General features: G+C 39.8%; 1 protein-coding gene across 1 annotated transcript in view; it reads right to left on the bottom strand.

The window, feature by feature from the left end:
* The window catches only part of LOC138246132 (myosin-3), an 83,362-nt gene extending 70,169 nt beyond the window's left edge, over positions 1 to 13,193 (bottom strand). The window contains exons 1-7 of the mRNA XM_069200404.1: positions 13,140 to 13,193; positions 11,156 to 11,367; positions 9,901 to 10,044; positions 9,660 to 9,816; positions 4,516 to 4,543; positions 1,716 to 1,833; positions 66 to 158 (exon numbers count right to left, since the gene is read on the bottom strand). Of these exons, the coding sequence (XP_069056505.1) occupies positions 66 to 158; positions 1,716 to 1,833; positions 4,516 to 4,543; positions 9,660 to 9,816; positions 9,901 to 10,044; positions 11,156 to 11,359 (744 nt within the window). The 5' untranslated portion in view covers positions 11,360 to 11,367; positions 13,140 to 13,193. The remainder of the gene's footprint in view (positions 1 to 65; positions 159 to 1,715; positions 1,834 to 4,515; positions 4,544 to 9,659; positions 9,817 to 9,900; positions 10,045 to 11,155; positions 11,368 to 13,139) is intronic.
* Positions 13,194 to 15,301: the final 2,108 nt, after the last annotated feature.

Raw genomic sequence — 15,301 nt, 5'->3', positions numbered from 1 at the left:
TTCCTCTTATAAGAACTGCTCACAGAAACTATACCATTCAGATTGTGTTTACATTTTGAACTTACAAATCGTGATGAATTGTCATTTCTCACGGTCTTAGCATTCCCAAAAGCTTCCAAGAGTGGGTTAGCTGAAATAATTTGATCTTCCAGTGTACCCTTAAAAGTGTTAAAAAAATATGTTACAATAATATTGTTGCAATTGATAGCCAGCAAAAGAATACAGAAAAAGATAAAAATAGGTATCATTTATCCATGACTATGTATGAAGCCTTACCATCACATCACTAAACATGAGTTTCAAACCTAATACTTTTAGTAGCAACATTTGACACTAGTTTCAAATACAGTGACTCAGTGAAATGATACCTATACATAATTTCTCAGAAAATATTAGTATACAATTACCAATCTTTACAAAAACATTATTTATATGAGCTCTAATTTCTGAATTCTAAAACTGACCCTTTTATAAACAAACTGAATAAATTGCTGCTTTTTATTTGAAGTTCACAATCTTTATTATGAACAAGTAAAAACTGTATTATATTAACACATGTTGGAGCCATTTAAAAACACACTACCTAGTTAAATTACTCTAGCTATTATGCACATTTTCCCATGTCAATAACATCATAGGAAATGGTATTTTGCAAGTCCTACAGTGATCACACCCGAACCTAAGCTTTGTGATTTGTAAAACAAACAATGTAGTTATTGATTTTAGTTAATCAAATATCAGTGAAAAATGTCGCCTCAATAGAATTGATGGGACCATATTTTACAAATGGTTTTAAACATGTATTTTCAAATCAAATATATGTTTATTATTGATTTCATCAAACGTTCCAAGCATTTCATTAATTCACCAAAGCATACTGTATACATATTTTCCTATTATGGCCCAACTGCAAATTCTCCACAAAAAACAATAATACAAAAAAAAAATTGACTAATGTACTTAACATTCCCAAATCCACTCTTGTTAATTAGGTGCATATACTAAACTGACGTAACTCGAGCCATGTGAGGAGGCTCCCATAGGAAAAAGCCCTGTGTCAATTTAATGCCTGCTTTGAGCAGTTGATAAACTTTTGACACAGTGAAGTCGTACAATGACGCAGTGAAAAGTTGTAAATTTCACTGCATCAGTTCTATGTGGCTTTTACGTGGAATGCCTACTCTGCATACATTATACCTGATGCAGATAAACTGTGATGCAGGGCTTTGCAAACTGACACATTAGGCCCAATGTGTAAGTTTGTAAATATGGAGCAGTGTAGTGCACTGCTAGCGCCATGGATGCGTAAACAAAAATGATGCAGTGGTGGGGCAAATGGCTTGTAAATGAGGCCCTGAGTTCTTTTGGAGTACAGACTTTCAAATACAGCATGATTCACAATATCAATTGACTATTGCTTAAACTAAGACATCAGCTCTTTCTATAAACCTCTGCAAAATATCCCTAGATGTATGCCATCAGGAGCTCCCAAAACCTCATCTTTGTACATTCTTTTCATAGTAAAGGAGAGGAAATACTATCTAGATAATGTGTATAACTGGATATTTCATAGTATTTCTGATACCACTGACCTCTTCCCATTCCACTGCAATTGTTTAATATTATTAACTCTTGTAATAATAAATGCCGTTTTTATGTACTTGGAGATTTGCTAATGTAGTGTTAGGAATTATTAAAACTAAGAGGTAGGATACCTTTAAGCCACCTGCTTCCTCCTTCTTCTTTTTGGACACATCACCAGCAGCTGCAATTGTTGCAAAGTACTGGATGACACGTTTTGTGTTGACAGTTTTTCCAGCACCGGATTCTCCACTGTGATAAAAAAGTAAAAGATAAAAAAGTAAAAGATAAAATGAATAGTTTAATACATCTTAAGGTGCTGAAAATAGGAGACCATACGACAAAACAACTTCCAATTGTAAGAGGCTACATGTCATAAACCAAACAATAATTGTTTAGATGTAGAACATAACTGTTTCATAAACATAAGAACAAACACTTAATTATTAATACATCTCACATATGCTATGAAAGCAATAGGGGTGTACTAAATTATAAGACTTCACCTCTGAAAATTTCCAGTAATTCAGAGAAATGTTATGTTATATTTACATTTTATTAAACAATTAAGTGACTAGTAATCCTAAAAACATTGTTTGTGGGAGAAAAAAGCATTCACATTTTTGAGGCAATGTCTCTAAAGTTATTTTTACTTATTATGATTATAAACCAACAAATTGAATTTATGTGGCAGTTTTCTTAAAAGGGGGACCATTTCACTTGCTAGCAAAATTCAATATTTCACAATTTCATAAGGTACAAAATTATGACTTTCACCCAGTCCTACTAAAGGAATTATAATTTTGACCACCCCTAATGTTCCAAACCCTCCAACTGGGGCAACATACATTTCAAACGAAATGATGAAAAACATTATTGACAACACCAATGACTTAACTGTTTACACTGATGACATGCAACATGACTTTCAGCAATATTATTGCAGAAGACATGTATCCAGTATTGAAGTTCATATTTGTAACTAGCTATGTGAATATGAACTCGATAGTCAGATCCTTCCTTTCATGAGGGTAAATATGTTTGTTAAACACTTATCCTTTGTTTTACAAAATGTGAATTAACTGGTCTAAAATGCAATTTAGCTTAATATGCAGATCACTTTATGGGTGTAATGGAAACACAAATCACATTGTAATGAGACAAAGACTTCCAAAATATCGTAGCTCATGAATAGCAGCCCCAGAACACAATTGTGATCATTCTGCCACTGAAAACTATTGCAATAGAGTGTTAATTGCCCCTCAGAATAAAGTGGCAAAATAATTGCACCCACAAAATACTATTACATGGGAATTAGTCCAGCAAAATTTTGATAGAGAAAAATAATGTCCTTGAAAAAATGCTGCTTAGAATAATTGCTAAAACATTGTTTACAACTGTAAAGTATTTGGACAGAAAAACTGGAACAAGAAATATTTCCAGAAAACAGTGCCAGCCGAAAATGTCCTACCCAGGCTCTATTCTACTAGCTCTATAACCCTTCTAGGAGGCAGCCTGTGTGCTGACACATGCTTGGAGGCTGGGAAGACAGGAACTCCATCTGACCCTACTGACTCAGATGGTTTCAGGAAGCCTCTAGCGTGTGTTTCTAAAATTGGGCTATGCAGAGGCATGAAGAAAGAAGTACTACTTTAAATGACACTGATGTTGTTGATCTTTGATCCCTATACACACACATTTGTGTTATTCAACGAATCTTTCCTGAAATATTGAATATGCAGCATTTTAGTTAACCAACTAAGCAACAATAATTAGCTACTAAACCTAGATATAAGTGCAGAATGGAACCATACTGCGGCCGGAGTTGCTTTCTTGGCTCACTTTTAAATGAACCAACTGTACTAACACACCTCAATAGAATGATGTTTAGAAAAGAATGCCCAGGGATGGAATATCCCTGATGTCGTAGATTCGTTATAAATTATCACATAATTACGCATTTTATTACCACATGTTTCTTCATAGCGAGAGTCCAATGGACACTTGACTCCCATTTCGATATCAAAAAGAAAGAAATCTGACAACATACTCCCACCAACACCAGAGAAAAGCCAAGCCATTGCTCATCGCCCTTCTACTGACTGAAAGACTGCAGTAAAAAAGGCTCTGCAAGAAGCATCAGCAACACTGTCCCAACTCTGGGCCTCATCTAGAGTAAGGTAGGGAGTCCAATGGCCTGTCAAGCCTTCGGAGGCCTCACCTCCCTAGCAAAGGAACTGTTTCCATAGATGGATGGAGATCCGAACAAGGCAGACAGGATCTTAGTGCCTTCAGTGGAACCACCACTGTGAGGCCACTGCTATGCTACTGTAGGAAAGTTTTAAATAGTCTAAAGCAGGAGTTTGCTTTAAGAAAAAACAATATTGGCCCTTAACACACAGGGCTATTTCTCACTGAGCATGGGAGCCATTGTGCATTTTCCCTCCCAGGGACAACCGTGCCTCACTTGACGTTCATGCTGCCCTGCGTAGTGTAAAGTAACTGTCAGTATGAACTCCAGTACTTTGGTGTACAAGCCGTCAGGTCAAGGGGTTAAGCCTGTGGAGCGGGCTCAGCCCCTGCTGTGGTAAACCCAATGGTTCCCTGAGTGGGAGAACACTGAGTTTGACAGGGTGGGACCACTGTACTTCTGCTCCAACAAACTCTAAGTGGTCCCCTCTCTCTCTTGGATCCTTCATTCACTTGCCCAATCCCCCCCCCCCATCCATCTCAATTTCTCTGCAATTTTAGAGATATTCCTAAAATTACTGGTGCCAGAAACAAAACCTTGGAGGCATGCAGCACATGAAAAAGGAACAATAATTATTGTACGTTTTACAAGAATTTATAACTTTGGCCTGGTTTAAACACCAGAGCAAATAATGGATTGGCGGGCAGATTGCATTGACAAATACAACGTGAGTAAATACTTACGTGATGAGAATGGACTGGTTCTCACGATCTGTTAAAGCAGTACAAATATGTATTAGAAAAAAAACACAAAAAAGGTTTCTATGAAAAGTCTCTGCACTGTACACAACATTCAATCCATAATCTTAAAAAGAAAAATATGACGGAGCAGAACGAGGTATAGAATACTGTAAGCAAGCAATATAAACGTCTGTTAGCCAACCATGCATGAACTGAGATTATATTGAATAAATCCAGGAGTGAGTAGCAATAACTCGGTGTAGCTGGAAGGGCTGAGTTTTCTTGAATATTTGAAATGAAAGTCACAGAGTGAAGGCCCAGTTCATATCTCTTGCATCATTAAAGCCAATAATTGATCTAACCATTGTGGTCCTCTACAACACAAACATCTATTTCAATATTCATTGGGTACTGTGTGAACATCTAACAGGCACTGCTTTTTGTATCACTCAACGAGTGATTACGCTCTTCGATGACTAGCAGCCATTTGAATGAAGACATAGTGGATGTTGAACAGCTTTGCACTAGGTCTTCTCATGGGTGTCAATTCACCAAAATGCCAGGGGTAACAGGAGTGACATCACACAACACTTGATCTTTACTCTTTACTGTGACCCCCACACACATGTTTATACATACACACATATTCCCGAATTCCCGCTCACATAGCCACACTCACACCCATAAGCATGCATACCACATACATTTGAAAGCATTTTTACTTACCTTAGCTGCCAGAAAGAGTCAATTCCAGCGAATTGTACTCCATTTTTATTACACAAATACTAAATATTATTCACTATTTGTGTAATATAAAAATTAACAAAAAACCAGGAAAGTGGAGCCCCAAACGAAGTCTATTAGGGCGAGCTACGCCTGTGTTCAAAGCACTGACTTTGCCACCTCTGAGGTCAGGAATCGAAAAGGCAGTGCCAGGGGTCACAATGGGCAAGCCAGGGGTCGCAGCTGCGACCCCTGACGACCCCTAAATGGAGTCCCTGGCTCTTCTTTCAGAGTCAAAGGTAGTTGCCCATCCTAAACCAGCCACACTTTCTGTTCACTGTAAATTAGATGAATGAGAAATGGGCTGGGTCTGTGGAGCAGGAGAGACTCTATGGGTGGGTGAACGGAGGAGGACACCACCACGCATGTCTTTGGGGAGAAGAGGTGTGATTCAGAAGATAGATAGGGGTGTTAAGGAAGAAATGAAGGCATGACTGCGCTATTGGAGGAAAGGGAAGATGGGCTTGTCATAAGTGCACCTGACAGAAGCAAAGCTAGCTCCAGATGGCACGTCTAAACCACCAATAGCAACAGATTTGGTAAAGAAGGGAGACAGCTTTGCGCCCATCAGATGCACTTACGCAAAATCCATGTTATATATACCCCAGCATCATATTCTGCATATCTAAACCAAAAATAGCAATAGAGAGGGAACAAGTGGGGTTTGAAAATATCTTTTAAAATAAATGGTAGGATGAGATCGTGATATAAGGGCATGCAACAGAGCAAAATCCATGTCACTCCAGCTGAGCTTTCAGCCACTGGTGGGCGACATCCTTCACGACGCTGAGACGCTCGTCCCTGCATAGATGCGTAAAAGGCACTGCGTTACGTCATTCCTCATCAATAAATAAAACATCTTTTCAGAACGGCGTTTCAAACGTGCATACACCCAAAATACCTCCGGATTCTGCACAGTTCAAATAAGAAAATTTTCTAAAGCTTGGAACCAACGGGTCAATAACAAAATGGTGATTGCATTCTAACCTGCAGTAATAGTAAGCCACCTCTGGGCACGCTATATTGATAAAATGCTGATAAAGAATCTCAAATGGCCACCTTCTTGCACTCATCTACCCCACTCCTCCCCCAGTTAATGGACAGAAGCAGGGGTCTAAGTGGTACAGGGATAATCAAGAGTTTGATTACGCAGATGGTGAGGAAGAAAGGTTGTAGAGACGGGAGAAAGAAAGGAAACCTGGACAGAGAAAACTGGTTATAGGATTTTCCAAGATTATGGACAGTTAGACATAAAAGGGCGAAAGGAGGGCAGAGAGAAAGAGACAGAAAAGGAATGCCAATCAAGAACCGGCAAGCACAGGGAGTAGGATTTAAGGGGTTGTGATTTAAGGAATGGAAAGCTGTCTGGCATTTGAAAGTTTAAAGAGAGACATGGTCGAGAAGTAATTGAGAAACAGAGAAGGAAAGCAAGATTTGGCAGTCGTCCACAAAGAAGTGGTTTGACAGCCCAAGACAGAAATATCAGCACTGCTGACCAGAGACCAGTGGTTTAATAGGCTAATGAATCCACCTCAGGTGTCTTTTTTTGACTCTGTGGACACCTATTTCAGTCCCAATGTACATCCGCCGGGTGGTTCATGCTTCTGATGTTGACAAAATGAGTATAATTTAAATAGCTATCGATAAACATATGGTATATTTCAATAGAGCCAAGAAACCACTTGAAGTGTTACGTTATGTTTGGGAGTCAGTGAATGGTAACACAATAGTGGTCTCACTACGGACCTTGTGGGCACCCAATGTCATAGAAGAGAGAATGATGAGTACTAGTATAAGAAAAACTGGCCAGAAAGATGTAAGGAGAACAGCAGAGAACTGGGTCAAAGTTGGAGAGAAAAGTGTAGGATATTTGGAGAACTAGATGAACTACAGTGTAAAATAGAGCAGAAAAGACATGAGGGAGTAGAAACATCTAAATATAGTTGAGCCATACGCATGTCAGATTGAAGAGAATAGGAAAGGTCACGCTGCAGAGAAGGGAGAAAAAAATCAAAGAATGAGGAGAGGAGATAAGAAAGTAATTAAATATCGGTAGAGGGTTCAGGAAAGGCAAAGAGGAGAACGTGTGGAAAGTATAAAGAAAGTAGATCAACTGGAAAGTAAATGTCCCAGAATTTGCAAATGGCAGTAGTGGAAAATTATTGTGTAAGAGTGAGTTGGAAGGGAAGGTGTTGTGTAACGAATTAAGACATTAAGCAGTGGGGAAAAAGAGAAAAACAAAATAGTGTGATTAGGGTACAACGTAGCTGAAATCTCAAAAGAAAGTAGGGAAGGTAGGATCACAAGGTCTACAGAAGCAGGTTTAAGAGTGTGCAGGAGATGACAGTGTAACAGTAGAAGATAATTAAGATTAGGGAATGAAAACAGTCGGTGGCTAAAGTGGGTGGAAGAATTTCAGGATCAGTAGAACCTAGCATAGCAAGATGGCAAGTCTAAAAGATTCTGTCTACTGATAAGCCACAAGTATGGAAGGAAGGAAGTTTGGAGACTTGTGAAATCACAAACGGACAGATTTTGAAAGGTAAAATTAATAACAGCCAGGAGCAAGCTTAAATCTCCAAAAAGAAATGAGGGCATTGGACATTAAATGGATAAAGAAGGGCAATGGTTAAGATCGTCACAAAATGGAAATAAAATCCAGAAAGCAGGAAATAATGCGTGAAGAATGTGGGCAGCCTCATAGAATATAGATGTGACCCTCCTTGAATAAAATAACCGATGGACAGGTGGATTAGTGTAACTGGGAATCCCAAAATGATTGGCAGAGAACACTATTGCCACTCCCAATTGCCTGCATATGCAGAGCTAGGGTATGCCAGAACAAACAGCGCATGGAAGAGAATGCATCACAGAAACGTGTTTGAGTGAAGGTATCCATGGTGCTGTAATACACAGGAAGTGTACTGATGTCCAGTTAAAGACTAATAGTGGAATGAGGTAAATCATAGATAGACCAATTGGCCCATAAAGCAATGGTGCCAGATGGAGAAAAGCTTTAAAGCGTATATCAGTGAGAGGTATACAAATGTGTTAGAGAAGGTGGAGTCACAGGCCAACAGCACTCCTAGTAGGTATCTGCAATGCTAAATGAAAGACAGCAGTGCGACATATGGGTAGATCTTGCTATAGATGTTATGTGAAGAAAGGCATTGAAGGGTTGCAGGAAAGGGGCACATGGGAGGTGGTAAGGACTTCTATGACCCAGCCTAAACAGGCCCAAGCAGCAGTTTCCATTCTCCCTGGCACCATTCTGGGACAGAACCCAATAAATGTTGTTTCTCTCATGATTTATAAAAAATACAACACAGCTTGCACAGCTATTATGATGATGCCATAACAAAGGCATGGTTAGAAAATAAAAACTGGGTTACCACTGATTGAAGAAAAGGCAAGGCTCCCCAAGGAAGATTAGAATTTGCAGGAACTTTTCTCTGTTAGGTGTCACCAACGGGCAACCTTTCCATAAGAAAGAAGTTGGACATTAAAACAGCTGCCAATACAAATCTTGGAGGAATATGAGCTTAGGAATTGCATTTCTCTACATCATTAAGAGTCTGTGGGACTGAATAAATAAAATAATGTAAAAGTTCATGTGTAGATTTACATCTCCACCTCAATGTACTTTCATGTGTTATTCATTACACAAACATTCCCAGACGTTTGATTGGAAAGCTGTGCCAGGCACAGGCTTCCATATTTACTTCTAAGAATGTTGTGTGACATCTCCCATGGGAGCCTCTTTCCTCTGTGTGGCTTTCTACATAGCATTGATTTTCTTAGAGATGATATCGAGTCCACTGTGTAAATCCGTAGTTTTCTTGTTTTTCGTGGGAGAAACAATTGTTCCATGGTGAAATCCCATGCTCTACATCCCTACCAATTTCAGGGATGATATGTTCCTCTTCCCAGCCTGGAAATAGGGTTATACCATCTCGTGGCTGGGGTAACTTTAAGACAATTTCTAGAGTGGGAATTGATCAAACATTAGTTTGTGAATACCCATAAATAAAAAGGACTGCAGGCTTTGGCAACTTCTAAGGCAAACTACACTTTGTTTTGCCAATTTCTCAATCTTTGATTTATTTCTGTGGATTCTTCCACACTCATGGTTGAAATGGTTGCAGATGCAAAACCATGTGTCAAGAAACGTTTTGTGAATTCCTGACAGGCATATATAAAAGCACTTTCTGTCCTAGACTTACGTTTATGGACTAAAATGCATTTGTGAATAAGGTCCTATGTATTTTAGTAGACACGAGTAACGTCTGTAAATGTTATCCCAACATGTCCCTCATTAACTCCAAACTGCAAGTCATCTTAAAATGTTATCAAAGAATACTTGCCAGTTAACATGAACTGGTAGGCATTGTCCGAGATGGAGAAGATGTGTGGTGGGGCCTCCTGGCGCTTTTTGCCTCGGTAAGCATTCACCACCTCTTGGTTGTACACAGGTAGCCACTTGTAAGGGTTTACTGTGACGCAGAAGAGACCTGAGTATGTCTGGAACAGTAAAGTAACAGGATGTCATCAACATCTTACATAGGGTGGATACAAATAATTCTCACTTTTACTGAGTCGACTTACATAGATCATCCATGATGCATAACGATCTTTGAGGTTATACAGCACGGCTGGTTCATGGAGATGGGTCAACATAGCCATGTCTTCAATTTTGTCAAACTTGGGTGGGTTCATTGGATACACATCGACAGGTTTAACTGTTACAGTCTGAAATGAAGAGAAGAAATGAAATGATGCAAGCTTCAGTGTACATTATTAATTACAGGGTAATGTGAGAAAAATAACAAGTACAGTATTATCTGGCAGTGAGATACTAGAACAACTTTTTTAAAAATCGTTTGAATTTTTTATATATTTTACTACAGTAACAAGACTGTAGCAAGATTACAGCAATATTTCATTGAAGTGGGCAATTCAGTAAATGTATTGGTAGAGCCCTAGTGGAGCAGGGGGACTTGATTGGTCATTTGCCATACAACAAATGACAGGTAAAAAATACCCTAAGCCTGGAATGGAAACCCAGGCTTGCTACAGTGTTGAAGAGTTGGGGGAGGTGGGGTATTGAGTACATGGTGCAGGTGTACGCACCACAAATCTTTGGATATTCCTGAGTGTACTTGTATTGAAACTCAATTGTGTATGTTGTTTTCAGTGAGATGAATAAAAAGTATTACAACCTGGAAGGATTAGCTTTGCACTAAAGACTGGCATGATACCTAGCCTTTCTTTCCAAAGCAAGATGAGAAACCAAAGTTGCTCCTAATGTTACATTTCTAACTCTCGATGTCACCAGGGCAACCGAGCTTCCAGGGAAAAAGTCCTTCTGGGATTAAATTTAACCATTTAGATCCTTGCTGCATGACAGTGAGTAACAAGAACAGACAAGTTAAACCTCCCATAGCTAGACAACATACATTTTCACTCACACGATGATGGGATATGGTATAAATGTATCTCCATTGATTCCAAACTCACTATTATTGGTAAAGCACATTGGAAATTTGGGTTCACATCAGTCGATAACTCACTGACATATAATGTAATGTGCTAGTAAAGTAATCCTGGCCCCCAAATTAGGATCCTTCTGCATGTGTTACATTGAAAAATAAAACAAGTGCATCAATGCTAGATCTATAATACACTTTCTTGGCCCTCATTTTCTGAGTAGGGTGTGATATGCAAAGAACCCTTGTACTGTGTTATAACAAACCATTTGTATAGCACCACATACCGCTGACAAGGTCCCAAAGGGCTTTCTGTCTCACATAGAAGGTTACACATAACCCTTCCTCAGAGCCCCATGAGGGCTTCTACTTACCCTCTTGTCATCGGTTTCCACTGTTGTTTTCCCCGCATCGGTTCCCTTGATTTTGCCCTTGGTGTATTCCTCCTTTGTATCAATTACATAGCAGTATGTTTTTGCATCGAAGGGCTGGTTCTGGGCCTCGATTCTCTCCTTTTCTGTCTTGCGGAGGAAGGGAGCCGCCACCCCAAAGGCAGCCATCTCGGAATCACTGCTCATGGCTGCAGCTATGAACAATTAAATAGGGGCATATCATTCCAGAGTTCTACCACATGAGGGAGGCATATTCGCAACATACATCTCAAAACCACACAAGGAAGGGAATATATCGATTGCCCCATAGAGACTGTAAATCAATATACGTTGTAGAACCAAGGATTCTGCTTGGCTCTTGATTTTGGGGGAAAATATCTAAATAAGAGGGTGCACAGGGAAGGATGTTATAGTATGCAGAAATAAATGCTCTTCCCTACTATGTGTTGTACATTTTTATCTTGCCATAACCACCAATCCCTGGTCACTGAATCAATCAATATTTGTTGAGAGGGTATTTACACGTGGAGGTGAGTGAACTCACTTCTCACTCTCTTTTTTGATTTTCTACCACTGTACAGCTTCATGGTAAGTGTGTGACAAGCTATTCCTAGTCATAGTCATTATTCTAGAGTCGACCTTTATAATCGCTGTCCCAAAGAAATTAGTTGTATCTAAACTCATGACCCTTTTGTTCTTATTAATATAGATGAAACCATTAATCCAACAAACACATCCAATTGTGTATGAACATGGTGGAGCTGTAACAGCAGATGCATTTCAGCAGCTGCACATATACAGAAATCACAGAGCTCAGCTCTAGCAAAGACTGCACTCTAGAAACCACAGAAGACACAAGATGGTGCTGCATATCACCCCTTGGGCCTCATGTACAAGCCCCTTGTGCCAGGGTTGCATTATTTTTGGATGCAGCAGTGGCACAAAGCAGTCCCCTACAGTGCGCCACATTCACAAACTGGTGTAATGGGACCATTGCACCAGTTTGTAAAGCCTTGCATCACAATGTACGCAAAGTAGGCATTTCCCCATTAAAACCACACACAACTGGTGCAGTGAAATCCACATGGCATGGTTCTGCACCTTCACTGCGTCAAAAATGTAATGGCTGCTCAGAGCAGGCATTAAACTGGCGCAGGGCTTTTGTCAATGGGAGTCTTTCTTGCATTGCTTGAGTGGCATCATTTTTTTGGCGCTAGTCCAGCAATGCGTCAGTTAGCCCCACAGATGCGTCAGAATTTGTGATGCATCTGTGAAAAAGTGCGCCATGGAGCTCTGTATTGTAAGTACAATGCATCCATGGTTTCATTAAGGGGTTGCAGGGCAGGGCAAGAAATCTGACTCATCAGAACGATGTATCAGATTCTTGTAAACGATGCCCATAGTTCTATGGCATGCCCTCGGCTTCATAACAGCTGCACACCCGGGAATAGTGTCACTCTCAGCTCAGCACCGCTCACCTCTGGAGTCTAATATCTGCAGCAGATTTTTAAGAACTGCAGCAATAAGTATCTTAGAAAATAATTATGGTGCCAAGTGCCCCGTCTTGGCTTGCATTATTTAGATCAGAAAGAGGACGGAACAAGAGGAGGGAAGACGTGGGGAAGGGTGCGTCATCTGAAAATACCGTGGACCTGGGATCTCTGCCTGCGCCCAACTCCCACCCCACGAGAAGCTCATTCTGCAGGATCAGTGTTGGCATCTGGTAACTTATCGCAACCCACACTTGTTCAAACATGCCATGGCAACCACGCCCGTTATTAGATGCCCTCACTGTTAATCGGATTCAGCACACACTGCAGGTTAAGTACAAAGAATCATTAAAATATCCTGTATATATGTACAGCTGGCACAGTAAGATACACGAGCAATTCGTTTAAACTGCATTCTGCACTACAACGGATAACACGACATAAAACCGCAATTAAATGAGATCATAGATTCTCACCTTATTGTGAAATTGTGAGTACAAGAAAGTAGGGAGATAGTTGAAATTTTGACCTGTAGAAACGTTTTTAAAAAGCGTATTTTAGTTCAAGGTTTGTTAAACTACAAATAATTGTCCAATAGAGACAGTGACCGCATCTAAAACACCGTTTTCATGAAAGTAGGAGGCATGGTCTAATGTGAACAAACGCACTATAATGCTCATAAAATGACATGCTCTCACTAAAACGCAAACTACACATGGAACAGTTTCATAATTAAATAGGCAGTATACAGACCAATATGTATACCTAAAACATTTTTGCAATTAAAATTTGGGAAAGCAAAAATGTTTAATCTCGCGGTCTGCATTGGTCATCAATGACTGCATCTTGAGTAAGTGATGTGCAAGTAACAAGCTCCCCAGAGCACTCAGCACGACAAAAAGAAGCAGAGACAAAACTTACCCCAAATCCCCAAGTCAGCACAAGCTACTAGCCTTTGTTTCCTTTTATACAGCCTCGGCTGTTTCCTTGGGCACACCCACTTTCTGCATATGGGAGGATGGAGACTGACACTTAAGAATGATCATCATTTCATTGCAACCTTTTTTGTCCTACAAAATATAAATATAGAAATGACCACATCATTGGCCTGCCAAGGTAAGCAACTGTGGCGTGCACTTCTCTTATCCTTAGAGAGAAGACAAGTCAGGGCACTTGAACTCAGCATTAACACAATAAAAATAACTTGCAGATTGTAATGCGTCCAATGGCCCATTCAGGGTCTGCCAAACTCACAGTATTTTTACCACCATACGTAGGCAGTCATTTAAAAAGGCACTTTTTTACCTTATGATATGCTGCATTATCCTTTATGTCATCTATTGTTGTTAAGTACAGTATTTTACATGACACTGTGTGTCATGTGAACATTCCATATTCGTTATGTCTTCAGGTATGTAGTAATGTCTACTGTTGCTCCGTATTATGCTTTCTTTTTTTCTTTTTTTTCTTGGATAGCACTCAGATATGTTCTCACACATTGTGGGGCTCAGTTTACAAAAAATAATACAAATGCAACCATAAAACTACTACTATAACGGGTGATGATTTACTTCTGTTGTTTAGATTTTGCAAGCATTTTGCCTGGAAAGCTGTGTCCGGTGCATGTGTCCATGCATACTATTCGGAATTTCACAATGCATACTTCCTGGGATCTCACTTACCACATGCATAATACTGCACACTGAAGAAACGAAACCAAAGGTGCAAATGCATCCTCATTTCTTTTCTTTTTTCTCCATGGGGAAATCAGTCCCCCCGCCCCCAAGAAATCTCGTCTCATTAGGTCACTGTCAAAGTTGTAATTAATCTGCCTCTTCTGAGCATGGAATGGAGATTGCTGCAGCCATTTGCTGGAGAAGAACCGAGAATTTCCACAGTGGGAAAGGAATTGATCGAGGTGTGTGAATGGTCAAAAATATACAAGTTTGCGGACGTTCTCGAGTGACCAAGGCTAACCACGCCTTGTTCTCTCCACTGCCGATCTCTTGCCTGAGACATTCCATTGGACATTTGTCCCCACTTGTGGTGGGGAAACACACAGTATTCAAACCATATATATGTGCCAAAAGTCATTTTGTGAATTCCTGCAGACGTAAATGAGAGCAATTTTAGTCATAAACATATGTTTTCATCTGAAAATGGCTTTGTGAATTGGCCAATGGTGCCCTGTACTTGACTGACATGTTTTAAGGTGCCTAATGTCGTGAAACATTGTCTGGTTTTATGTCACAGTTTTGTCTCGTCCTCCACTGACTTATGTCTCCTCATTTTGTCTTTTGTTGCCTTACCACACTTTGTGTTATGTCTCCTTCTATTCACTTGCGAGTTGCCTCGCCTTGTGTTATGCCATCTCATTTTGTCTTATATTACTTTGATATCTTGCCTTTCCTTGTAATATTTGCCTTCCTTTGCTGTCTATTGTTTGCATTATATTGCCTTGCCTACTGTCATTTTATGGAGGGCTAAGAGTGGCTGCACTGCTGGGTGTTAGACTTCACTGATGTGTGTTACTTTTGCCTTGTCATGCTGTATGTTACTTTATTTTATGCTGTCACGTTTCATGTGTCTTGAGTTGTTTTGCCTTTATGTTGTCTCTTTTTGTCTTGAATTAGCTTGT

The sequence above is a fragment of the Pleurodeles waltl genome, chromosome 7, assembly GCF_031143425.1.
Source record: "Pleurodeles waltl isolate 20211129_DDA chromosome 7, aPleWal1.hap1.20221129, whole genome shotgun sequence".
Lineage (NCBI taxonomy): Eukaryota > Metazoa > Chordata > Amphibia > Caudata > Salamandridae > Pleurodeles > Pleurodeles waltl.
This window is presented reverse-complemented; position numbering and strand designations above follow the sequence as displayed.